We start from the raw sequence: 27,969 nt of genomic DNA, 5'->3' as shown, positions 1-27,969 counted from the left end.
CATCGTTTCCAGTGTGGCTGTTATTAAAGATGTCTGCCAGTCTGAGGGCTGAAAGACTGCGGTTCTTTCAAAGGTCGCATGGTGGAGGGGCGGTAACTTTTCTTTAACTGCTGGACAGTCGATGGTAAAAGTAGATGTAGCCCAAGTCTTTTGGAGGCCTTTCTGACAAACACACTTTGTGGTCGTTGTAGATCACCCACCTACAGGGGGAAAAAAATTAACATTTGTAGGGAAATATCTTGGGAAATGCTTTCAAAGTGTCACTTATTTCAAAACTAATGGATGTGAGAGGATATGGTTCAATTTATTCTTTCCACTCAGTCAAAAAAAAACAGGCTGTACCTGCTATTGTGAATAATTCTATTTCAGACTTCTGGTGGCAAATACTTAATAAGAAAACCAATAATAATGTAATTTCTTTAGAAAATATATTTCCAGAGATGAAAACACAAAATAATAGACATGTTTGTGACTGACTTATCAATATGCTGTCAGTTCTGTACCACAATGTACTGAACAAATAAAAGGAGAGAAACTGTGTGCAACTCACCTTCCCTCCTTTTTGATGTGACAAACATAATGTCCAGACATTGTGGATGCTCCCATGTGACTGATGAAAGCAAAGAGCTCATAACCTGAAAAGGGGAACACAAAGTCAGACAACAGAGCAGCGTTTCACAAATATTAAATATCTTATACAAAACCTTATTATAGATAAACCATTTAAATTAATAGAATGTAGAATGGTAAGTAAACACCAGGCAATCATCTGCATACATACACGCTATAAAAGACTCTACACGGGTAAACAGAGTACGATAAAAGGGCCTTTGCTGATGAAAATGCCTTCATACTTCTGTGAATAGTGAAGAAAATAAAAAAAAATGTAAATAGTGAAAAGTCAGAACATCTGCATTGCTAATGGAATTTTTGATTTTCACCCACAATTTTGCTTTGTTTAAACATCATTGGTATGTAAGGATGTAGATGCATTAATACATTGTGCATATTTTCTTTGTGAGGAGCGTTAAGAATTAAAAAGTTCCTGAACCATGTTTTGTTCCTATAGTTGGTCAGTACCCAGCAGCACCACAGAACACTGTGAATCAGGGTCACACATTAATTGGAGTTTAAAAGTACATTATTTCCAGGTGAAATTAGAAAAATACTAAAAGTCAACCTCTCATTACTTGATGAATTTTAGATAAGGATTAATAACAAAATAAAGTCAAATTCATCGAAACGACAGCTACAATCAATGAGATTATGCAGTCACTCACGTCCCGGCCCGTCTTTGACCCGCGGACCCGACGCGTCTCTGTCTGGAGACAGCGTGGGGTCGCTGTGTGAGTTGGCGTTGGAGAAAGCGTTGTCATTTGGCTCCGTGTCGGCCATTTCTGAGAGAGCGTCACTCTCCTCCTCCTCCGGATGTGTGAAGATCCAGTCGAGTGCTCGTTCAAGGTTATTGTTCTGAAAGCACATTTTAAATTTACCACATAAGTTCATTGTAATTCAAAACCAAAACGTCTCCCTCATTTATCAATATTGAGGGAATATGTTGATATGTGTCTATTTCAGATATGTCAGTTTCAGTAATAAACGTCTTTTGCCAGTGAAGAAAACCTTTACATTTGCTTTTTTGAACATTTGCTGTATGAGGACGTCACCCTTTCCTGGGAAAATCTTCTGCTGCACAGAAACTGCTGCATAATATGGCTGAAGCAGCACTTTCTTTTTATAAATACTAGTTGTAACAGGAAATATTGGCACATAGAAGACATATGGCCATACAGATACAATATATATAAGCACAAATCTGGGCTTCGGATAAGACTTTTTAATGTTCTATCTTGTTTTCTCTCTCTTATTCCTTCCTGTTGGATCTTTAGGTAGCTCCTCAAAAAAAACTAGGCAATGCTGGACATGAGTAATCATTTATTGGGGAGGTGGCAGCAGGTATCCATCTGTGCTAAATCCCCCCTGAGGATGTTTGCTTTTAATCCAAAATAGAGGTGTGACTCCTGGAGAATGTCTGCCTTGATTGGCTAATGAAGCCGTCTGCTTTTTTCGGTCTCTCCCAGTCAAGTCACTGAGGATGAAATAAGTTCCTCCTCCTAATTCTAGCCTAAAAATAAACCAGGGCATGAGACCCTCTCTGCTTCACACCTACATCCCCCTCATGAGGAATATATGTTCTTTTTTTATTCTCTTCAACAATATCATGGATGGCAGGGGGTTTGATGTTTTTGGGGATGATAAACAAGGAATCCTGGAGTTTATTTTTGTGTCTGCTTTGCTATTTTTGCTGAGTGGGCAGTTTGAAATATGAAACATGAAATGTGAGAATCGGGTCCCATTTCAAAAGAAAAGATAATGAATTTGCTGCAGCTGCATTCCCTTTGATTCACACACAAAAACAATCCATTCTTTTGTGCTTTGCGTTTTAAATTCATTTGTAAGATGTGATGATAAAATGGCTCGACATGTCTTTGAGGCTGATCCTGTTAAGGCTGCATTAGTGTCCATATGCTGCTGGGACTATTTTGTAAACACCATGTAGAGAAGACATCTTTAATCACTCTGACATGTTTAGACCTATTAAATTTGCCGTCTGGAAAGCAAACAAGTAGGCCAGCCAAGGCCCTTTATGAGTGACAGAACTTGGTTTTCATCATCTCGCCCTCTCTTTGCCCTCTTTTCAAACAGCAACTCAATTCAAGCCATCTTCCTGCTTTGTCATGAAATTTTGTTTTCATTGACCAGGACACTCTTTCTGTGGTGTCAGGTGGTCATTGCTGTAGTGTTCTTGCACTTCCTCAGATGTATTTTTTTCCTTCCATGTAACTCTTCATTGTCTCAGTGAGTCCCAGACACAACACACCTAGGGCATGACGAATATACCACACGAAAATACAGATACTCGTCAGCGAATATTTTGCATCAAAACAATTCCTAACGGCAGCGATACAAATTCGCAACAGTTGCCACTCATTTTCATTAAAAAGTTTGAATAGAATTGTGCAGGTCCAGGGTCCTATAGACCCAGGGTCCTATAGACCCAGAGCAGCGTCTGGAAGTCAGTCTGGGGTAAATTGTTGTGTAGCCTAAGATATGTAAACTATTTTCTTGCATTTCCTTTAAGCAAAAAGAGGGAATTTGAAGTCCCTCTGGTTAAAACTTAGGCATTGAATATGTTGCTTTTATTGGGAAAAAGTAAGAATGGAATGATTGGATCTGGTACGTGCTGCCATTGCCATGGTCGCGTTGTGATTGAAAGTACTCATGACAAAAACAACAGTTCGAAAAAATAGAATCAAGTGTGAATTAATCGCACAATAAACAAAAACTCTGCCCCAAGGAATGAGCGCCACTTACAGACGTCTGACTTTCTGGAAGTGTTGTTGTTGTCATGGTGACCATCACTGCACGCTAGCTACCCTTCCTTCTCAAAACAAATCACTGTTGCCACAATACAGCAGCAGAGGATTTTAGTCACAGGAGAAGACGATTAGACCCGAAGTGTTTGCAACAACAGATGTAGAAACTCATAAAGTGGGGTTGATGAACACTAAACAACCTTTAAGAATTAAGACTCATTTGGATTAGTTAGCAGAAACAAATAATTAGAGGAAATAAGATTAATGGAAAATAAGTATTGCTGTTAGCTAATGAGAAAAAAAGTTATTTATTATAATTAACAGAGTGGGCAGAAGACTGACCGTTGCTTTGAGTGCCTGGATGCTGTGAGCACGGGGGAAGCCCATTGACGTGAGGATGGAGATGCTCTCCTCAGGGGGCGAGTTGCCCAGCGGGGTGGTGACCATAGGGCTGTCGCTGATGGAGGGACCGGGATCAATTATGGAGGGCAGAGTGAGAGGCTCTGCAAAGTCTGAGAAAAAGAGGGAGGAAGAGAATAATAAAGAGATGCTGTAGCTCTCCATTTATATTCATGAATATGAATATTTGACCTCCAACCCAAAAATATTCATAGACATATATTTGCCGTTTGTTGTGGCGACAAAAGTTACAATTTAGAGAGTATACAGGAGTAGTTTCATGAAGAAAGTAGTGCCATTGCTTTTTTTTTAAACAAGTAAAACATTTATTTTTAACATTAATTTTGACTAATTTGATTAATTAAAACATCTGGAAGCGTTAAACACAGATCTTTGATAGAACTACTGTCCAGAAGAATGCATACAGGAGGACCATTGCATGCATTTAAATCAATTCAGGAAACATCCTCTGCATCTGAACACTTGAAACTACTTATAAACATTTATAACCTCTGCATGAAATGCATTAACTTTCAAATTTCCGAGTGAACTTCATTGCTTTGTGCACTTTCAAAAGATTCAAGTGAAAGTGAAGTAACCCCCGATCTGGGAACAAGGACACTACTGCTGTAACCACTCGACTGTTGGTCATAAACAGAGCTTTCATTACCATCCTTGCCATAAATGAAATGCGTACCACTTATCTCCCACTCCTGGGTCTATCTCGGCATCCTTGTCTCGTGTCCTTTTGATTACCCATAATACAGTTTTTTTCTATGCGACAGGAAGAAGACTGTCTTGCAGTCAGAGAAATTAAAGACAAAACTGGACAGCTCATGTTTGTTTTGTCATTATTTACCTTCTAACACGAACCTTGACCGTTTCAGTGTGTGTTTAGATCTCATCACAGCCTTTATTATTAACAATCATGGAGTTTACTGACCTCTGGCTCAATTGTATATTCTACCAAATCCTTGAAAAATAATTACGATAAATAGGTATAATAATTAAGTCGCCTTGCCTGCACAGTGCTGTGGAAATTAACCTCTTATAAGAAGGTGTCATTGGTTAATTGTCCTTAATGCAGCACTTAAGGTTCACCTCAGTCAAAAAGATATCCATCTAAAAATTATGAAGTGAAAAGTTTAGCTCTAAAAAAAATATTAAGTTGATGTGATGTTAATGAGAAAGTAATGAAACCAAATAAATGTGGGGGAGGAAGAAGTTGAAGTAACCTGTGTGCAGCAGGCAGGGAAAGACTGTTTTACTGAGGTTATTGAGCCTGAATGCAGCACTTTTTGCATTAGTTCCATTAAAAAACCAACATGCTGCTCTAATTTCTCTCCACTGTAGAGGCCCTTTACAGCCAACAAGGGAAATAAAAGTGACACGAGTCAACGCATCAGGGGACCGTCTCTACTGCTAAGAGGCTCTACAAGACACAAAGTCAGCGCCGACAAAGTTTATTTTGAAGATCTCACGCACGCACACACACACACACACACACACACACACACACACGCACACGCACACACACACACACACACACGCCATTAACACCTGCAGTACACAAAGGGATGCAAAGTCTGACACTTGCAAAAACAACTTAACTGTAATGGAAGAACTGGAGATGTGATGTGTCACTTTGAATTACCTTTGTGCTCAGAAGGTCCCATAGAAATAAACTCGCCTTGGCTTTTTGAACATTCTGCAGAAATGTTTTTGGCATGTTTGCATAGGCATGGTCTTTTGCAGAAAAGTCTCAGAGTCGGCATATTGAAATGGAGAACTATGTCTCTTTCAGTGCAGCTGCTGTTGTGATTATTTTTGGGGTCACGGTTTCCCCTTTAACCCTCAACACACACTAAAACACCCTCTCCCCCATGCACTATTTCTGGTCATCACTATTTTGTCTTGACTATTTTTGATCATTAGACAATTATCATAAATTTGGACATTACTTTTTTTTTTTTAAGGCAAGTAGGCACAATACTTTTAAGGCTTCAACTAAATAATCTGACTGCAATATTTTAAATCTCTGCCAGTAATAGCTCTATAACTGGAGCCAGATATATAGTTACAACTTTTTTAACACTCCTGCCATGTAGGTTTATTTTATTGAACAGGAAAAGACATCAACCCTTGAGTCACATACTCAGTGCTTGAAACATTGCAGCCCATTCTAAATCATGCAAAGGTTTTTTTTCTAAAGTCTATCCATTGAAACAGACACTGTAGTGATCATTATCATTATCTGTCAACACATCCTCAGTAAAATATATAATAATCTGTGTCTGTTGATCTCTTCATATTTATGTTCCATGTGAATGCAGTGATGTTCCCTTACCAGGCTCCTCCATGTGGGCTATGATCCAGTTGAAGGCCATCTCTGGGCCCATGTTGCCTGTGTAGTAGACCGCCTTCCTACAGGCCTCCAGCGGAAAGCCCATCTCTGCCAGCTGCATTGCTGCCGCCTCGTCGATTTCTGGAGCTGTGGACACGACAGACCGACATCAATAACTTAAAAAACATAGCAGTTGCTGATTCAACACAACCGGTAACTTCTAGTTTGAACAACCAAACAGATTCGTTGCGGCTCTCTCTTTGGACCTCATTAAACAAAGAGACCATGGGAGAATCAGCCCTGAGGACGTCTTTATTGAGGGATGATTTATCAAAGAGAAGAATGAGTCTAGCTAACAAGCGGAGCATCGTGGAAAAGAAAAGTTTGTTTGGAAGTTAAGAGCAGCTGCAGCACCTGCTCGAGTATACCTGGTCATAGGTTTAGCGACATAGCATTAATCATTGCTTGGTGTCCAAAATACATTTTCCATGGCTATAACTTTTTCATATAGATAGTACTGAATAACTGAGATCTGTTGAAGAGGAATTAAATACTCACAGTCTGTGGAGCCCATGGAGTTATCTGAAAGAGGAGAAGAAACTTATTTTAGACGACAGCACACAACGACACCACAGAATATCACTGGTTTTGAGTTTCTTTCTTTTGTTTTATTTGGTTTTGAGTACTTTCACTTACAAAAAGGTTATTTAATCTACAGATAATATCAGAATCTTCAAAAACTTTGCTTGGGTAAATAAATGCTGTAGATGTTTCTGTAAAATGGACACAAAATGGACTCTGCTGAATCAGTTTGCTTACATGATGACTCTTCTGTTCTTGTGCCGTTTTCACATTTACCATTGTCTCGTAATTGTCACTCGTGGGCACAGTGCTGCTGTTGTGTAATCATATGAGGTCTGTCCCTTTATATATGGGGCCGATTCAAGATGGGTTCAAGCAAAGACGTCAGAAAATACTTTTGTCGGGGCCCTGTCACCACCTGCAGAGAGCAGATTGCCCTCAACTATTCGCAAGCACTGCAATCACAACTTGAGCAATTCCTTGTTTGTATCAAAACAAAACAAAACACACACAGTCTCTTTACTGATTCTTCTTTCACTCTTTTTGTTTTCATCTTTTTGTCTTAAAGTTTAATTTTCTTGCTCACACAATTTCTGGTGCGCTTCCTCCCTTTCTTTCATATTTTGATTGTCTTTAGAAAGAAAACAAACAAATCATCGTTCATTTTAAATACTCAGTGGGTATTTGATATTGAAAAATGACTGCGTTTTCCAGTTTAATCTTGACGGAGACAATCAGATTAGCAAAGAAACTAAAACAACAAATCAATATCTAAACAAGTTTGAGCAGCTTTTCATTTTTAGTTTCATGTTTCAGAAAAGAAAAGAAGGGAATCACAAAAAGCAATGATACATTTTGTTCTTCCATTTCCTTAATGGCCTGGAATAATTGAATGAATGGCTGATACACCGACCAATGAGAAATAATGTGGTTCAAGCAGCATACATGAAAACACATTTGCGTTGTTCTGTGTAATCAATAAGAAGCACTGAAGCCTTTTGGAGACAGAAGAGTAACCAGTGATTAATCTCTGCTGGAGCCAGCTGGGGGATAATGGGCGAGTGGTTAATTTGCAAAACCCATCATATAAAATCCATCAGTAAATGCATTGAAAACAGACCATCATTTCAAGATGGTTTACACACTGGTACTTGTTTTAACCTCTCTGTCTATAGAAGGAGAACAAAATAAGAGATTCAACTAACTCAACCCCCCCAACATACTACATCCAGACACATTTACACTTATTTTCATGCACTGGTTTCACTGTGGTCCTCTAAGATAGCTGCATAGCTTCCTGCTGTCAGACGTAGATATGCAATGCTGCCTAAGAAGGGTAGTTTCAGCGCAAAGACAGGAAGATTTATGTAACTCTCTGAAGAGTTTTAAGCAGATATACTCTTCCAAGAAGCCAATTTCATTTGTTAGGAGGTCTGAGATAGCAGGTACAGCAAATCAAATCCTCCTTAAATATTAAGGTGTACTCAGACGAACATGTTCAGACTTCAGGTAGTCCTTTGAGTTTCCTGTCCTTAGAAGCAGCCGGCTAAACGATTCGGTAAAGCTCTCCGCGAAAAAAACCCAAAACCTCCCATGTCTGTTGATGTGTGATGCAAAAGGCTGCTTGCTGATGTTACTGTGTCTTTGCACTGGAAACCCTTTTTCTGGTTGTGTTTGTGTTTGGAGCTTGAGACGGCACAGAACACTCTGTACTTCACGCCTGCTAAAATATTAAGGAGGACACTGATAACTTGATGTAGCTGAACTTTTCAAACAACGGAAGAAGGGATGGAGGACTGAGAATCACAATCACATAGGAGACAAAGAAAGACCAACAAAAAGGGAGGGAAGTTGTAGTTTTGGCCTTTAGGAAGAGGGTCAGACAAAAAGGCTAAAGTACACTGCATGTCATGCTGGAAATATCACTAAGCAGCAAACAGTCTGATGCAACAAAGTTTCAAGAAAAGTACACAATACCGTTCGGGCTCCAAAACGCACTCGCTGGTTTTCTATTCCCAGAGCCCAGGGAAGTGCATTACAAGGTGATCTAATAAAATCATTATAACTTATTAAGCTTAGCCACACTGTGAACACAACAACTTTTCAGTAATTGATTGAGCATGCCTTTCACGTGGGATTCCATTCAATATGCCCTTAAGAAAAAACCTGGGTGGCTTTGAGCAGAACATCATATTAGAGACAATTTCACGGATCGTTTGTCTCTGTCACAAAAATCCCCCACACCTCCTGAAAAGGATGTTAGGTAGCCGCTTTGGAACAACATACATCTGAGTTAGTTCTCAAAGCAACACTGTAGTCCACTTTATTGGGAACAATCTGATATACTGTGTGCTGACTGTATATTAAAAACATTTTTAATATTCAGTGCACTCATGTATATCATTTGAGCGTAAAGAAGATATTTGGCTAGCCGAGTAAAATATTTTTTTTAAATCTGGTGCTCGGAGTAGACAATGCCCTTTAAAATAATAAAAGGACTGTGAAATTAAACATGAAGGGCCAAAAATGCCTCCAGTAGTTAACAGCGCTGTTATACGTTCTTTTTCCAAGTAGTCACGCACAAATGCAAATACATCCCTGTAGGACACTGTAGGTGAGTCATGGCAGCTTGTGACCAGGGGGTCCTTCTCAGTGAATTCTGGGTTAGAAAAAATGAGCACTGTCTGATCTGAAAACAGTTCAGTACCTCTGGTGTCTTCAGCTAGCACGATGGGAGGCATGAGGTCAGGCAGCTCCTCTTCGCTCGCCTGCAGCCCTGTGGCCCGCAGCCTGCTCAGATCCAGGAAGTCTGGAACATCAATGGCCAAGTCTATACAGGAAAAGACACATATATTTTTGAACACCTCTCACAAATTCATGTAAGAAAAACTTGATCACAAAAGAAGTGAGAGGTTCCTGCTAGCTGTTTGTATAATTGACACACTGGCCATATCTTATTAGTGAACACTGCACAGAGTTTAACACTTTAAACCCTTGTTTTGTCGGAAAGGCCATAAGAGCACCCTGAGAGTTTGTGCAATTTAAGACACTGATTTGAATTTAGTGAATTTTTGCATCCAGACAAATTTCAAAACTTCAGCACACTTTAGAGATATGGACTGGATTAGAGATGGGGTAGTTTATGTCTCTGTGTCCAACATTGCAGTTGAGGCCACTCATGAGTTGACAAAAATGTACAGTTACACCTTGTGAATTGCTGTTTGATGCTGCCCTCTGCTGGACATTTACAGCACTACAAATAGTTATTATAACCGAGTCACAACATTGGTGGAGGCCAGTAAAAGGCCGTTTAGATCCCAGGGTGAAGTGTAACAGATAGTTACCTATTTTCTTCGGCACCCAGTCAACCCCAAATGTGAATTTCTTGATCTGCAAAACCAGATACTCTGGGAAGGAGGCGAAACGGGAAGTTCTGCAGAGGGTAATAACAACATTTTTGGGGGGAAAAAAGGGGATTTAAAAGAAAGGAAAATGTTATGAGCACAATATTAATACAGTTACAAATAAAATGTGAGGTGATGAAAAAACACTGATTCAGGGCCCAAGAACAGGTGGCCCTTTGCTTACTTCACTCCAGCTGACTTGGCCTGCAGCGCTGAGCTCCAGAAGTCGGGGACGTTCTCCGGCTCTGTGAAGGCCTGCAGGCAGGCGGTGAAGGGGATCCGTGCTCTAACGGGCTCTGGAGGAGCCCACATTTTCTCCTCAGCCTCCCTCCTCTTGGTCTCGTATGCCATCAGCTCCTCTGGTAGAATGACAACAAAGACAAACACTTTGAGCTGCACAAAGTGTTAACATCTGCAAAACTCCATAATATTCTGTATTTCAACATTTTGATTTTAGTAAAATCAAGGGCGATATAAGTTTCAATTTCATATCTATAAATGGTTTAAGGTGTTCCAAGATGGTTGCTGACAAGATTGAGAGCCTCTTCTCTCTTCTACGCTGTATAAGACAAAGACTATAAACTTTCTCATGGTCACATTTGTTTAAAGGACTTATACAAGACCATAAGCAGTCACTTTTAAGACAAACATGTCCTCCCTTTCTCTAAACTACAAAGCCTTCAGTCTGGCACACGAGGACCTTCTGTGCCCTTTCAGAGAAGAACCTGCTGATTCCCCAGAGGCTGGTGCCACCTGAGCCCGGCGTCGTGCAGCTGTATCGACCTGAGGCAGCTGTGGCTTCCTGCTACAGCAGATCATTTGGTGTGTATGTGTGTGTGTGTGCATGAGGGCTTCTTTTACCTCGATTGGTGGCCGCCTCAAAGGGAGCTGGCAGCTGGATGCAGTAGTCCACCCGTTGAGCATAACGAACCCGGCGTGTCTGGCAGCACTGAATTCGCTCCTCTACCAGGAAGCGGAAGACGTCACTTGGATTCTCTGAGCCGGCGCTATTCCTCTGTAAGACAACAACGTAAAGGGTGGATGAGAGGGTGAGATTGAATACCAACAAAAATAGTCAATGAGAATAGGCACGTTTTAGTTCGATAACATGCTTCTTTAAAGTATTGAATAAACAGTGTCTTGTGGTATAAAAAGGTTGATACAAATACTTTTTAGAGTAAGCTCTGAATATTTTTTTTATTATTTTAGCAGTTCTGAGTCAAAAACAACTGTTGTTATTAAAAACACTGTATGTCTGTTCAAGAGCTGTGCAGAAGCTTCACATGTACCATGAACATGTGAAGCTTCTGTGACACATGACAGCCTGAGTTTTCGAATGCAACTCCATCTATAAATCTATTCTTTGCTGTGGTCTATAAAAGTCTCCTGGCATGACTTCAACCCAACTGCTGTTTGACCCACATCTCTTAATACAGTCATTTATAATGTAGATGACACTCTTTAATTTGGGATCTGCCTCGACTAACTGCTCCCTCCATAAATGAATGTGTTACATCAATTCACAATCACGGGCACATTAATCGTTATCACTGAGCGGCTTATGAACAGGGGTCACTGAAGTTTACACTGTTTATTTGAAGACTGTGATGAAGGATATCATCACGACGTAACACACTGGTTTTGGACAGCAGGTTTTCTGCGACCCAGCCCTTCTATTCTAAGAGGTACCAGAAATACATAAGTTATAATTTTACTCAGGTCAAGTATATAGACTGACATACACAGGAGGAAAATGTTGCTGATGGTGCTGGGTTGCTTTAGTCACACTAACTATGTCTGGATAACTAAATATGTGTCTAGTTTGCAGACAGCTGTAGAGGCAAGCAAGTGGACTAAAGTAGGGTAAGACAGTAATGGCCTTTTTCTGAACAACAGCTGTAAGATTTCTACAGATTATGGGACAAATATGTAGCTTGGAAAACCTTAGTGGTATGTTGCTGAACAGAATGAAGTGGAGGAAGTGTCAGGTCCGAGTCAAGGCATGCATCATGGCTGAGGCAGAATAGGAAGCATTATCTTCCCCCCCGTGGAACAGATAGCACCGAGCTATATATATCCAGGTTGGGTAGGACACGTCAGAGTAGCCCATGTGTACGTACTGTCCAAAGGGGACAGTGCGCTGCGTTTAGTCAAAAACAGACCCTCCCCTCTAAATCAGCTGCCTGTCCATGTGTGTCAGGGGTCAGATGTAACCCAGCCATTTTGTAAAAAGAAATGTAGGATTTCCCAATGAAGAGAAAAAGTTTAATAAGTTTAATATGGGGCAGTTTAGGGAGAAGTTTGTAGCGTTAACAAAAGAAAACTAATCATCTACCAAGAACAATCACATGTAGCCTGATGCTCCAACATACATATATATATTATTCAATTCCAAAGATTGACATATCTAATTAAAATGATGTTGATATTCATAACATGAGTCATAGTAAATGTTCCCTTGGAAGTCATAGTTAAAAATCCATCTGCTTATTACATTACATTACATTACAGTCATTTAGCAGACGCTTTTATCCAAAGCGACTTACAGGAAGTGTATTCAACATAGAGGTATTCAAGAGAACTACTAGTCACCAGAAGTCATAAGTGCATCTCCTTTCTTAAACAAGCATCTTAAAGTATAAACCAGAGCAAAAGTATAGTGCAGAGGCAAATTACTACGAAAACAATAATTGCAACAGACTAATACGAATATAATAAGTGCTACAAACTACTACGAATAGGATAAGTGCAGTAAACGAATATGAATTCAATAAGTGCAGCGAACTGATACGAATACAGTAAGTGCAACAACTAATACTAATACTAATACATTATAAAGACAATGGGATAACTACTGACATACAAATACTGCAATGAACAATTTTTTACCCCAATTATTAACCAAAAACCAGGAACTAAAAAATCTGTTTGTACACACCTTGAAAAATGCCCAGCATATTAGGCAAATAATTATGTTAATTTACAAAACTATGGACAATTTTTTATTTATTTTTATAAACTCAATAGCTTCTAATAACTCAACACGTGCTCTGTAGGTATGAATGTTAATCTCATGATGTCCCATACACACCAACGTAAACAGTCTACTGGCTGTGGTTTCTGCTCATTTATCATGATGTACATTCTGAAATATTTTGACGTGCACAGAGGTTTAGCATCACTCACCTCCACCACGTTGATGATGTGCAGGAGGAACTCGTGGGCGTCTTGCTGTCTGTTAGAGGAAAACTCTGGATGTCCCCGGCTGACCAGGGCCTTCAACATTCGAGGAGAGACGCCTTTCTGCTGGTGCTGGAATGACAACATTTGGGCGTCACACACACACTCACTGACATGTGCATGACCACTCACCTGTCTCAGAGATATGTATCAGACAAGACAGCAGAGCAGAACAGTAGTGAATATTACACAAACACATTGAGAGCAATCTTCGTGTGGCCTGTCAGTACAAGGCTCTGTACAGGAGTATGGCATAAGCATTAACATATACTTAAAAATATAAAAAGTACTTTTTATACAGAATTTCACCTGTTTCAGATTCATGGAGGAAAAACATTCAAATATTTTCCTCCAAAATGTAGTGGACCAGATGTATTAAGTAGCATAAAACAAAGATACTCAAGTAAATTACAAATAGGCTACCTTAGAAGGATAATAGTAGCCTACAATACTTGAGTGAATATACTTAATGCATCACCACTGCCAGACAACCAGTCGTTGTGCTATGCTAAACTAATCTCCTACTAGGCAAGCTATACAATGTTCATAATCAATTAATTATGAATGAATCCAATGTGGACACATGCCAAATCACCCTGTAATGTGGGCCCACTTCTAGTCACACTAAAGGTATCCATGCCATAAATGTTTTTGCCAGGGGAGTAAACTTAAAAAGTAATTTTAATGAGAATATATAATTGCAATGGGTAGTACTTCCTTAATACAGACTGACCACAGCATGCCAACTGAAGCAGCTTCACAGCTGTCAATATGTATCCAAACCTGACCCCAGAATCACATGTGTAGGAAGTGCAGCATCACGGCTCTGCCCTATCAATTACTGTGGCTGGGAGGCTTAAAAGAAGCTACGGGGCTTACAGACCAAGTGCTCGGCCCCATTATGCTTTAATGGCTTTCCTCTCCTAGTTTCCTTGCAGCCGTGTGCTACGGGTTGGAAAGGCAATTATTTCATATCATGTGCATTTTAATTAGTAAAGCATAACACACAAAGAAATACCAAAACGAATCAATTAAACAAGGTCTTCAGAGATTTCATGTAGCACAGAACAATCATTAACCACAGTCGATATTGTTGACAACATTAAGCAACAATGTGGGGAATTAACAACAAAACACAGTATTAGAGCTGTGCCTTGAGCTGCGTTCATAAACAATTTTGCAGTTGCACATTTGGGACTGCAGCCAACAGCTATTTTCAGATTAAAGGAAAAAAGATCACAAGAAAACTTAAAGATGTATCTAAAAATTACATCTTCCTTCTGTTTTGATCCACGTCTCTCTAGCTGTCACAATTGCAAAACAAGAAAAAGCTCAGGTGTATTAATAACACAGATACACTTCTTTATAAAAAGATGCTTCATGTTTAAACTGGGAAAACTTCAAACTGACAAGCTACAACCCCTAACATTACATGAAAAAGACTCACTTTGCTACCACTCAGTATTAACATGCTTCTGTGGGTCATGGACTGGTTTTGGAGCTAGACATACCAAGTTTAATACCTTGTATTCTTCTTTCATCACCTGTTCAATGAGCTCAGATTTCATGGGTGGTTTGGAGAACTGGCCTGAGAGCAGTCCATGTCCCAGTTTAGCCCTGCCGGACAAAAACAAAAAGGCATAAACATCACAACATATAGTCAGTCTTTCAGTATAGTTTGGGTGATTTAAACTTAACAAACTCCTTAAAAAAACGTTCAGGAATATATCACTTTTCTATCGTCTGTTTTTTTCTAAATCCTTCTGATTCAAAGACAGGATATCTATGATTTATTACGAACAGTATACTTTATAACATAAATCTGTATACCTTATTCAAAGTACAGACAGTCTATATAGAAAAAGTGTATACAATTCACTGTAAACCAACTCTTTGGGGGCAGTCACTCAGCACATTTCCTAACAATCAGTTTCATCCTTTTCTTCAAAAGCTTATATTTAGATTAATGTAAGTCTTGTGGTGTTTTACACATTAAGAAGTAAAAAAGCGAGATTAGCTAAATATCTAAGCAGTGTATCTGAGCATTGACTTGATTTCAGCTGTATAATCCTCCCAAGGCTAAAATAGGCGAATACGCACACACAGGAGTCTATATATGTTTTACATTAAATATAATGAATGTACATGCCTTCCTTCATATTAGTTTAAGATACCCCTGTTTATAAACATTCAATTTTTTTTCAAATCATTATCTAACCAAGGAAGTTTCAGAGATAGGCCCTGTATGCACAGCATTTATTAAATACTAAAGAAAATACAATAAATAAGACTAATCTAAAATAGAAAGAATTAGGGTGCAGCATTAATGAAACAATTATTGATTTCCAAATAATTATCAGACCATTGTGAAAAAAACATTTATTTCACAATCATAGCAACAAATGATTGATAGTGCAGGCTGAGTCATTAATGTAGTATTGTAAGTCTAAATCTTGCTGTTTCACCGTTCATGTGTATCTGGAAAAAAAAAATCAGAATCTCTTTCTGTTCTTTCTTGTTTATGCACAGTTGTATCATCTGTATTTATTACAGGATACAGGAAAATATATTCCTTTTAACAAGGATATTCCTACCTGTCCATGAAGATGCATTTAACACTCTGCTTTCAGTGCTTTTAAGAGAGGGGTCATATTTAATCAACCTGGGCTAAACCGCATTAGGAGACACAGATTTTCTTTCTCTATGACCTGATTTGTGCTGACGGGCTGTCAAACATGAACAGAGACGAGTAGAAACATGTTTATCTGGCATTGTGCCTCAGAACATGACACATTTGTTGTTTCACATATCTTGATATCTATCACTTGCCTGGCTAAGACTCTAATTACCTCCATCTTGCTACACACAGGCTAACATGACACGTATTTACCAGAACATGTGGGGGGACAAAGGCTTTCACCCAACAACATATGTATTCTTTTTTTAAGCTGTATGGAGGCTTGTAGACAAGACTTGGCCCTCTTATAAAACTGCAAGTCATTATATAGTAATTTTAAGCATTTTAATAACAAAGATAAAAATTTGAAGTTAGTTATTGAAAACAGAACCTCAGCCTTTTTTCAGCCACAGAGACACACCTTCACTTGTTTTGTGTATTCTAACACTGCATTATGTAACACTGGAGTCACTTACATTTGTGTGGCGAAGTCCTGGCTGGGGTCAAGGGGTGAATAGTCGAATATCCTCTGAAGATTACCCACATACCTAAAGATCAGAACATAATGTCACACGCTCACCTCGGACGGAGCAGACACTAGACAATACATAAGATAACAAGTTGCACTGAGACGACACTAAGACCTAGTATTACTCTGAATAACTCTGCATTTACCATCATACCCAATCCAGACTAGACAATCAACAAACAAAGAAATTATAGACTCCTGTCAGTGATTACAGGCAAGCCAGTTGGCGGAATAATAATACTTTACTTTAACTTTGAAGTAACTAAATCAGCACTGCAAAGACTACAACAAAGGATGGACATATTAGGTCCTTCACGTACAAACAGTGACTGCAGTTTATCTTTCTTAATGCCTTTTCTCAATGATTAATATACTTTATTAAAAATGTAGTTATTTTATCCAGTGCATCTGCCATTTGGTTATAAATGATTTGGCCTATTACAATCTATGATATAATGAATGGACTTGCATTAATATATTGCGCCTTTCTAGTCTTCCGACCACTCACAGCGCTTTACGCTTCATGTCAACATTCACCCATTCACACACTCATTCATACACTGGTGCCAACCTGCTTATCAAATTCTTCTATCAAATTATCTAATCACTCACACATTGCACAGTCTGGAGCGGCTTGAGGTTCAGTATCTTGCCCAAGAACACTTTGACGTGTATTTTTTCCTATTCAAGCCTCCATTTAGACTATTTATAAACAATTTAAATAAAAGTCTACAACCAAAATAATATAGATGATAGCATACTGTGCAAAATGAATAACGTGTTTTCTTATAAATTAAGTCTCATCACTGTGTACTCACATCCTCTGGAAGTCTGGGATGCTGAAGAGGACCTGCATCACTGTGCCAAGGTAGCAGCTGTTGCCCAGGTTTTTGAGGCCTGTGTAACCAGAACCAAACACCGCTTTCAGCTTCATGCCCGACTCCTGGATCACCTCCCATTCACTGACCCGCGGCCGGGAGTTATTGTCTGTGTGGTGACCGTTCTCTGTCTGCAGGGAGAGAGAGGAAGAAAGGGAAAGCATTACTGTGGAAGCCTCACGTATTTATTTTTGTTTGTTTGTTTTGTTTGTTCACAGCTCAGACAACTTACTTTTTTCTGCATCTGTAGCATGTCAATCCCAAAGTGTGACAAGTGTTCTGATATGTGAGGGTCCAACACAGCTTCCTCTTCCTCAAACGAGTAGACATCTAAAAGCAAAGGATCAGTTCAATCACTATGATGGGCTTGCTTTTTTATTTAGACTTTACATGTAAATTTCAAATTCCAGATTTCTGGTCAGCAAGTCCACTTTACCATGCTCCGGAATCTAACAAATTTAATCTCTGACACAATTAATACAAACTGAAAATGATTAGCTTCATGACAGACACAATATTTTGTTGCAGGGCGGTTGTCTTTGATTGCATTACATTTTACAGGTGAACCTGGTAAGTCAGTGTACATCATCTTAAAGTTATACCAGTTAAACACAGTGTTGTACAATATTAGCTACTGTACTGTTTTTTTTTCTAAAAAGCTGTACAAACATTATAATAAACTTTACCAGACCTTTCTTTGCTTTAGTAAAACTAGAATAATTTAAAGGACACTGACTGAGTGACCAAATAACACCATGTAATAATTGAGAAGTTTAGATAATCTTGTCATGTGTCTCCGACCTGCTCCATCTGGGGTGATGGTGTCCATTTTGACAGCCAGGGGGTATTTGGTCTCTTTGTAGTGCTCCAGGGCGTGGCCGTTTCCTCCGCTCCCGTCAAAGAACCACTTCCCACAGAGCACTGTTCCATCGGTCAGGTTCAGCCACAGGTTTTCTCTCATCTCGCACTTCTGACACTTCCAGCCGCTGATGGCAAAGAAAACAGAGACTCTTGTTACATTTGTGTTGTTTTTATAAATCCTGAATTCATGCAAAGATTCACTAAATAACTGCATTCTCCTCACAAGGAGGTGAATATGTGATCCGATTAACATTTGGATGTTAATAGACAGACAGATAAACAAAGCAAAATGAAGGAGACAACCAAAGTTACACAAATGCAACCCTTACTGTCAGATAGATAGCCCAATGTATAAATGACACAGTAGTATATCAGTGTGTCTTGGTGCCTTCCTACCTGGGTGGGATCCTGACCCCATTGTCCAGCTGTCTGAGGCTCCTGGCATGTTTGGAAACCTGGATCTCCTCGTCCCAGGATTCAGGTTCCTGCTTCTTGTAAGCTGACGGTGCATTGAGCACTGCATCACAGGCGATGGTCACCTGGACGTCAGAGGAAACAGCAGAGACAGAATTAACTTCTGGAAGTGGATGTGATTCAGGTCACGTTAGAAATATATATCAAACTTCTCCCTTAAAAGAATTTATGCTCTGCTGTTAAAATAATTTAGGGGATTAAGAACCCCCCTCTCTCTCTCTCTCTCCTTAACAGTGCATTTGTCAGATATACAAATATATTTTTTACTACTGTAGAAACATTAAACTTCTATGACTTAACCTTAAATGTAAGTAATCAATAACAGTTTATAGACAGAGCAATAGTGGACATGCAATATCTATGCAAGACATTGTAAAGCTGTGCCACATAAAGCCATTGATCCAGCATAGGAAGACAGGTGTAGTGCTGAAACAAACCATGCCAAACATTGCAAAACAAAGAAGGGCAGCAAAAATATTATACACGCATAAAATAATTTGAAAACTCAAACCAAATGACATGCAAACACCAAGCCTCTTTAACTGTAGACACTTCAAGCTGCTCTTAAAACAAACAAAAAGAAGGAGTAAACTTTCCCATGCAAGAAATGATAGATATATATATATATATATCCATATCTATATATCTATATACACAGTATATATAGATATATATATATATATATACATATATATATATATATATATATATATATATAGATATAGATATATATATATATATATACACAGTATATATATATATATATATATATATATATATATATATATATATATACACAGTATATATATATATATATATATATATACAGTATGTGCGTCAAATGGATCCCCAGAATCATTGTTTGGAAAAGCGTAGCCTATGAAACACTAAAATATGCCACCAAACCTATCCAAAAGAAAGCATTAGGGTGAGCTAACAACTACTAGCGGTTAATTGAAGCACATGGGAAACTCTTTGTACTGAAGAATTATATACCGGAGTGCAAAATTTTAAATGTGTGATCATAAAACATAAAACAAATAAATGGATTCAGGCTCTGCGGCTCTTCGGGACAAGAGGGACCAACGGGTCTGTATTAGTGACAGGGGAACCACTGAGTGCACCCTCCCCATCGACATGCATGAAAACACACAAGAGCTCGTGCAGGACGGACTCACTGACCAGAGCGGGCAACTCCTCAATATTTGGTAAGGGGATCTCGAAGTGGTCTGGAAAAATTACGAGCTTGGCCTCGTCTTCATATTCATAGTCCTCTCCGTTAAAATCACGATTTAGCTCTAAATCTACAGGGGAGGAAGTAAACACTGACGTTACTGTATTGTTATTTATGCTCTCTTCTTTTCTGCTCTTGAGAGTGAGGTCTGTTGTTTTTTTATGTTCCTGCATTGTTTCTGGAGACAAAACCATAATAGTCTAAGGATGCAGTGATTTCAAACAGATTAAACCTTGAACAAGAAAATCACCAATGGCATCCTTTTGTTTTACAACAGTGACAGGACGACGTCATACGATGCTGATGAGTCTTTTGCTCAGACACAATTAATGTAGAGCTATATTTAGCCATCTGTCAGACACTCTTCTCACCAGCAATTTATAGAGTTTTTACTCAGGAGAACTGAGGACGGCTTGAATCTCTGACATTTGTCTGTGCAGCTATAGTACCCTCATTTCATTATTGATTAGATAATAAGATTAAATGATCACAATTAGGGCTGCAACTAACAGTTATTTTCCTTTTTGATCAATCTGCTTGTCGTTTACTCGACTAATCGTTTGGTATTTAAAATCATCAAACTTTTCCAAGACGAAATCTTATTTTGTCCGATCATCAGTCCAAAGACATTTAGTTACCATGGAACTGAAACCATAAGTCAATGAATCGATTTGTCGATCAAAAGAAAATTGCAACAAAAACAAATATTTTGATAAATGATAAATGCTTTCCCTATTTCATATTTCTTTTTTTTGAGCGGATTGTCGTACGAAACAGGGCGTTTGAAGACATCATCCTGGGCTGCAGATTTGATGGATATTTTTCCCAAATTTTCTGAGCTTTTTTTTTTAGACGAAACCAAACAATGAATCAATGAAGATGAATCCATAACGACAATAATTAAATTCAGCAGTAGTTTTCTATCAAATAAGACAAAGAGAGGCGTTACATCCTCACAGACATTTTCTGTCGATCAGCTAATTGATTAGTAGACATGGGACGATATGAATTTTCATGTCACGATTATCCTGGCGAAAATTACGATTCATGATATTATTCCGATTATACTTAAAATATGCTTAAAACTCTTGGCAGTAAAACATAATCGAGTCCCATTATATTTCATTTTGTTAAGAGACTAACAATTTTATTGCATCAGAAATAGGATACACCTTATATTTTAGGGAACATAATTTTTTGTGGAAAAACAAACAAACAATCTCTGTTCTTTTTTTACATGATAGTTCTCGTATTCTATTTTTCCCTTCTCTACCATGACAGTGAGCTTAGCAGCTTCTTCAACTCATTCATGAAGATATTCACAATTACCCAATAGCGGGAAGTCACCACAATCAACTTATTGTGAGTGTTTATCATCGTGACCTGCAATATAATCCTATAACGTCCCATCCCTATTGCTCAATCATCTCATAATTTCATTTCTTATCTTAATGACATCAACCTGTTGGAAGGGAAATCTAGAGAGAGCCTTTTCTGTTGAGTCACTCTCCAAACAGAGCTGTCTGTTCAACCACTCCAGCCTAAAGTCGTGTAATGACTCATGAGAAACAGGATCATAGTTATCATGACATTGTTATTGTGTCCACTGGCTTCATGTCCGTGGTTACCGGCTAGATTAGGTCACTGGACTGGTACGTAGATGACGATGGAAACATACATGCCCGGTGTCACATCAAAGATCCAAAATGGGCGACAGAGAGAATCGTCCCGTATAAATTTCTACAAGAGAGTCTGAGTCCGATGTTAGAGGGTCGACCTCATGTAAAGCAACCTCCCAAAGGCAATGGGTAGTAAGTCTATCAAGCAGTGGACAACGATCACACAGAAAAATCAATTACATTGAGGGTGAGTGGAAGGAATTCCTCCCCCTGCCAGGCCAGCAGTGGGGGGAGGGCGGGTGAGAGACACCTGGTCCTCGCCGAGCAGCGTCATAGCTGCAGTGGAAGTGTGTCAGTGGAGGTTGACAGGTGGTGGCAGCTGAGAGGTCGCCGACCAACCAACCCCCTCCCCACGCCGAGGAGGAAGAGGGGGGAGGAGGAGCAGACCAGGCTTTGATTTAGAACAGTTACCAACGACACGTACAAATAAATGGGCTATACTTGGAGCGCAGGAGGAGAGGTCTCATCATGGGAAATATCTGACGCTTTGGGTAAAGGCCGGCCGGAGGGGCAGCTGGCTGGTCACCACAGTGTAACAAACAATAACACCAGCTTGTAATGGAGGGGTTCTCATGGCAGAGAGAGGTGTTTCAGGACAAATAACTCACAATTACTCTCATACTAAAACACCAGCCTCTTACCAGTGGTGGACAGTAACTGATCATATTACAAATTACTACATACATTGAAAATGTCAGGTACTTTACATTTTATGATACTCTCTGAGGGAAATATTGTACTTTTTTCTCCACTTAATTTATCTGACAGCTAAAATTAATATTTACTATTCAAATAAAGATTTTACATAAAAAAAATGTTATACAATTTAATGCAATATTCAAGATTAAACCAATGGTAAACCATAGTTTTTGGCTTAACAGTGTCTACTTTGAGGCCCCTTGTCACACAGATGAGCCGTTAGCAGTTCCACCAAATGGACATTATCTCTAAACTTCTCAGAGGGTTTAGTTTAAATAACTTTTCAGCTATTTTTCTTGAAAGTTCTGGACTAAAGTAACTAACTGTATAGAAAGTAACTAACTGCACCTCGACCAGCTACACCATTAGAATGCTAATTACACAGCAATGCATCAGTGTTAACAATCTAATCATGTCATATATAATAATATATCAGTAACAGTGGACATTTATTGGAGTACTTCACTTTTGAAACATTAAATACATTATACTGATAATACTTATACTGATAATGTTATTGAGGTGTTTCACCTCAGTAGCATTTTGAATGAAGGGTTTTCTCTTGTAATGGAGTATTTTCAAATATTGGAATTGATACTTTTACTTAATGAAGTAAAATGATTCACTTCTGCCAATAAATCCCTCTAAATCCTACACACTGGTGCTATAATTGACCGGTCTGAGTACCACCACTGCCTCTTACTTACCGAGAAACACTTTTCCATTTCTTCGTCTGGGGATGGCGCCTGCTGCAGCTCCTGTGGCTTTCTGTGGGAAACAGGAAGGAAGTCATTAAATTGGATCAAAGAACCCTCATCACAATAAAAGCATATTATAACACCTTTGATGATTCTCTTTGTAAAATGCCCGAAAAAGCTTCTATGCTCTGCTGTGACGTAAGAATTCAGATGGTTGTCATTTTGAAATAGATGCTGGAAGTTCATGTTGCCAGGTCGATTTACAAGGCTTGGGGAAATCCCCCTCCACGGCATGGTCATAATTAAAGAATGATAAATGAACTGCTTCAGCTGCACAGTTTGATTTGTAGACTTGAGACAGATACCATTTACATTAGGTCAAGCATGTGTTTGGGCTTGTCCTTGACCGTACAGTTTGTCATAATTTTTCTTTTCAGAAAACTATAATTAATGTATCAATATTTAACAGATATATAGATATATATTTTCAGTCTGACAACAACATTTTGACTGACTGGCAGCAAAACAATTGTGCCACTGACAGGTTTCCTATTAATCTCATCATGTTCTGGTCACTGCTTCCCATTCACACAGCAGGGAGGAGGAGGACGAGGTGGCAGGAAGACAGAAAGACAGAGAATGCTGACACACTCGAGCCCAAGTGGACTCATGGGGGGAAAGAAACAGCAGACACAGGAGCCTGCAGAATGTGAGCAGCTGTTTCAAGCCAGATCCAGGCATGGAAATAGCAGCTCTTTACAAAGCAGAGCTTATCTGAGAGCAATTAGAGCCAGTGAGAAAACACAGCAGCAGCTTTTGTTGTTCAACCATCAACTTTTACAAAAAAGAGGCTTGTTTTGGTTAATATGTGATTTTACATGAATTCATTTTTCACAAAGAAAAAGCAAAAGTGATTTTCAATACACACAGGGATGGTCAAAAAACCTACCTACAAAAGTTGCAATAGAGTTGTCTCAGTCTCAACAGTAATTGAACAATCCTTTTTTTTGCAGGGTTGTGATTATTAATTGCATTATCTTGTAATATGTTCCTGTTATTTGTCCACCATGTGTACTGATATAAATAGATTCTGTTCTAATCTTTTGTTGCACTCAGTATAATGATATTATTTTAATTTCTGAAGTACCATTTCAGTCACTTTTATATATATATCACTTTATATATATATTATATATATATATATATATATATATATATATATATTGGTAATAATTATTTATTTTATGGGTGTGTAACTTCAAAATGTTTACTTGATAATTTATTATGGAGGTGTCTAGGACTGCACTATGTATTTTGGTATTATTATAAGGAAAATAAGAAATATCTTGAATGAAACGATCCATTTACACCCACGAAAATATGAATTCATTGTTCATTTGTTATTGGAAACTTTGGCCTCTTTTTGTATGCTTGCCTGCAAACAAATATCACATTTTTACATGTTCAGCTGACCTTCTGTGAACTGACTATAAGACCCACCAGATTTTTTGCTGGAAATTAATTTTGAGTAATTAATTGGAAAAGTACCACATTAAAAAACTCTCTCTATTTTTCACATCATTAGTCCCAAATTAGCATGTTCTTTATGGACAGCTTCATAGGATATTACAAGGAAAAGAGGGAACTGTAAAATAGAGGGTTACCTATATTAGTACAAAAAAAAGTGTGAAAGGTTATAGCTGTGATTTGGGTATTACAGATAGATACAGAGGTGAAAACATATCAAGTGTTATCACTTAGACAGGCCTCTGAAGGTCAGTCATGTCCAATGAAAGGCTAAAACTAAGTCATTTTTTTTATATTTCTTTAAATGTTGATGACCAGGCATTCAAGCTCTATGAATGGCACAATGTAATTTAATCACTGATGTTCAAAATAACCGCATGAAGACATCAGCAATCCAGGTCACTCAGTGTTTTAACTAAAGCACCTTTCAATGCTGCATAATTCTGAAGCAACAGACCTGTGATCCTTAATGACACGAACTACTAACTAAAAAACTAACAGCACAAGTGGTATAATAGTGGTAAAATACACAGATGCTTCTCTAAATGAAGAATGAGTATGATTTTTGGTTGTAACCACTTTATCGTGGTTGCATTTGACCTTTCTGTTCTATTCTTGATTAATATCTTTCATATTATCAGTCTGTTAACTATTATATTTTATGATTTGTTTAACTGTTTCCTTTTTTATTATATGTTCTCTGTTGCTAACTTTTTTTATTATATCTTGTTTTGTTTTTTACTAAAGTCTCTTGTTGCTCTATCCCCTTTTTGCAGTAAGATTGCAAATTTTGCCAGAGTGTGACTAATAAAGGATTATGTTCTCTCCCTAAATGTCTCTACAGCTGAGTCTGATTCAGATTTTGCATGTTATTTTTTTATTAATTGCAAAGCCCTTTGGAAATGTGATGTGTAAAAGCACAAGGTAAAAAAAGATACTTTATGCTGCGTGTTAAAATCAGTACCTGCTAAAAAGGCATGTCGGGTGTAAAACGTACCTCTTTGACATGTCGTTTGAGGTGCATGTAAACGCTCTGTCCTGTTTTGCGATAATGTCTCTCCACATGTTCTCTTCCGAAGCCCAGGAATGTGTTCATGCACACATAGAGGCCTCCCTCCGACTCCTGCAGACCAAAACAAACAATGAAGAACCATCAACACAACAGCACATTTAACAAGTTATACATTATACAGAAAATCTAATCTATCATAATGTAGTTCTTAGAATTGGTCTTTATATTGCCTCATTTTAGAGTAGCTGGGAGGCAGTCTTATACTACTAGCAGTGTATTTTTTACACCCTCACACAAATATTTTCTAATCTGACAAAAAGAGGAAAGGATGAGAATAAACATTTCAGTAAAAGCGAATTACTTTGTGACAAAAACTGTATCACATCAAAGCTGAATTTTTATTGTGATGCCCTGTACTTTGGCCACACTATCTGGCACTAGTTACAACTATTTAACACAACATGCACAGTGGAAATGCAATTTAGAGAGATGTGCCAATGATTTCTCGCATTTTGTCAAACAGCCAAAAATCTGTTCCAGCACTCTCACACAGAAAAACATTTCTCACTCTAATCGAGAAATGCCTTCTGCTGAAAAGCCTATTTTTTTCAGCAAATCCACAGAATCACAGTCAACTTTTATTACCATTATTTTAGCCAAAAAATGTCTCAAAAATAGGATTCATCTCTGATATTTTGCCTTTTTATGATGCTGCTGTTGTTTCAACTAAAGAATATGTCCATCCTGTTACACACAACTACATAAAAATAAATGTCATTGACAAAGTAGAAGCGCTTTGCTTTGGGGGAATCGAGGAACTTGCATGTTTAAAAACACAGTAACCTCATTCCTCATAAAACTGCTGGTTTGTACCACACATGTCACATCTTACCAGGTTGACTTACTGCATCTGAAACGTGTTACAGGATACAAAGGTATGATCATTTTGTGACCAGAGGCTCACATTTAAGGGTATTTAAAGTGCAGGATGAATACAGTGGGAATTTTTCTGACGGAGACAATCTCCTGCGCTTTTACACGTGTACTATCAGAGACAAAATATATCATCAATACCTCTTCAAAACTAACCTTAATTTGCAATCAGTGTGGGCCTTATAAACACCTGTGATAAACCTTTAAGTGGCCCAGAGTGACATATGAGCTTCAACAGTGCAAGGATAAAAATAAACCAGCCCTCGTCGAGCAAACATGATGAACTCCAGACAGCTGAGTCACCTTTAAAAACGGTTTCAGTCGAGAAAGTAGTAGTTTTTTTTTTTGTTGGATGTTAAATGTGTTAAGAGCCCAAAACTCTGACTTTCTGTCCCAAGTCTTTACAAATGCAGATACGATTGACCTACTATAGATTCACACATTTAAATGTGTTTTAAAAAATATATAAAATCAAAATGTTGATGTTCTGACAATCTATCACTATTGTCTTACTCCCAGAGGAAATAGAAAATGAAAATATAAATCAAAAATTGTCACAATATGGGTCAGGATTTTCTATTAACTCTCTAGTGACAGAATAAAATAAAAACATTCTAGAACATTACTACAAAAGGCCCTCACAGAGTCACTATTGAGCACAAACTTAATTTAAATCTACCATGGATAGCATGCATTTGCCATGGTCATCCACAAAACACAGCAGTGAATATTAACTGTACAGAATAAATTGATTGCTACACTATCAAAGGCAAAACAGCACATTTAAAGTTTTAAAAACCCTTATAAATATACTGCGGTGAATAAATAATGCTTGAAACATAGTACAAATATTACAAACTTTCAGCTACCACTGACACACCTCATGTCCATTTTTATACAGGTAATAAATTACCCAAAAAATAAATTAAAGGTGGCTATAAACTCTTTCTCCCACACACAACAATGCACCTGCAACCTGACAGGCGTGTTATGGCTCCTGTATTTACAGGTAAAAGCGGTGTGTGTGTGTGTGTGTGTGTGTGTGTGTGTGTGTGTGTGTGTGTGTGTGTGTGTGTGTGTGTGTGTGTGCCTGAACTGCACCGTGTACCTCTCCCTGCACAAAGGGAAACCCCTCCATCCCTCTCTCCTGACATGTAAACAACATTTAATTATTTTATTTTTTTTATCTCTGGCTCACAGGGAAGGTGGCCATGGCTTCACACACACACACACACACACACACACACACACACACACACACACACACACACACACACACACGCTCATGTCTCGGTGTGTGCGGACACTTACGGGCGAGTCGAAGGAAAAGGCGCACTCGCTCTTGAAAACCCTGTCTCCCGTTCTGGGCACTCTGACGGTGGGCATGTACGGGACCAGCAGCTCTCCGAGGTCTGCAGCCAT

At 38.5% G+C, this 27,969-nt stretch overlaps 1 protein-coding gene across 1 annotated transcript; it reads right to left on the bottom strand.

The window, feature by feature from the left end:
* Window positions 1-21: 21 nt before the first annotated feature.
* Window positions 22-27,969, bottom strand: usp13 (ubiquitin specific peptidase 13). Its single transcript, XM_054603158.1, has 21 exons — window positions 27,859-27,969; window positions 25,600-25,725; window positions 23,085-23,145; window positions 19,948-20,069; window positions 18,688-18,830; window positions 18,232-18,416; window positions 17,663-17,760; window positions 17,371-17,561; window positions 16,500-16,571; window positions 14,858-14,963; window positions 13,293-13,418; window positions 10,968-11,121; window positions 10,291-10,465; window positions 10,047-10,135; window positions 9,410-9,532; window positions 6,679-6,702; window positions 6,124-6,267; window positions 3,720-3,889; window positions 1,281-1,470; window positions 551-635; window positions 22-200 (listed from the first exon to the last, which is right to left on the bottom strand). Exons 1-21 carry the CDS (start codon window positions 27,967-27,969, stop codon window positions 104-106), a joined length of 2,592 nt encoding a protein of 863 aa, XP_054459133.1. The 3' UTR covers window positions 22-103.

This window comes from Anoplopoma fimbria, chromosome 8 (genome assembly GCF_027596085.1).
Source record: "Anoplopoma fimbria isolate UVic2021 breed Golden Eagle Sablefish chromosome 8, Afim_UVic_2022, whole genome shotgun sequence".
In the NCBI taxonomy this organism is placed as follows: Eukaryota; Metazoa; Chordata; class Actinopteri; order Perciformes; family Anoplopomatidae; genus Anoplopoma; species Anoplopoma fimbria.
The sequence above is the reverse complement of the archived record's forward strand: the minus strand, read 5'-3'. Positions and strand labels throughout refer to the sequence as shown.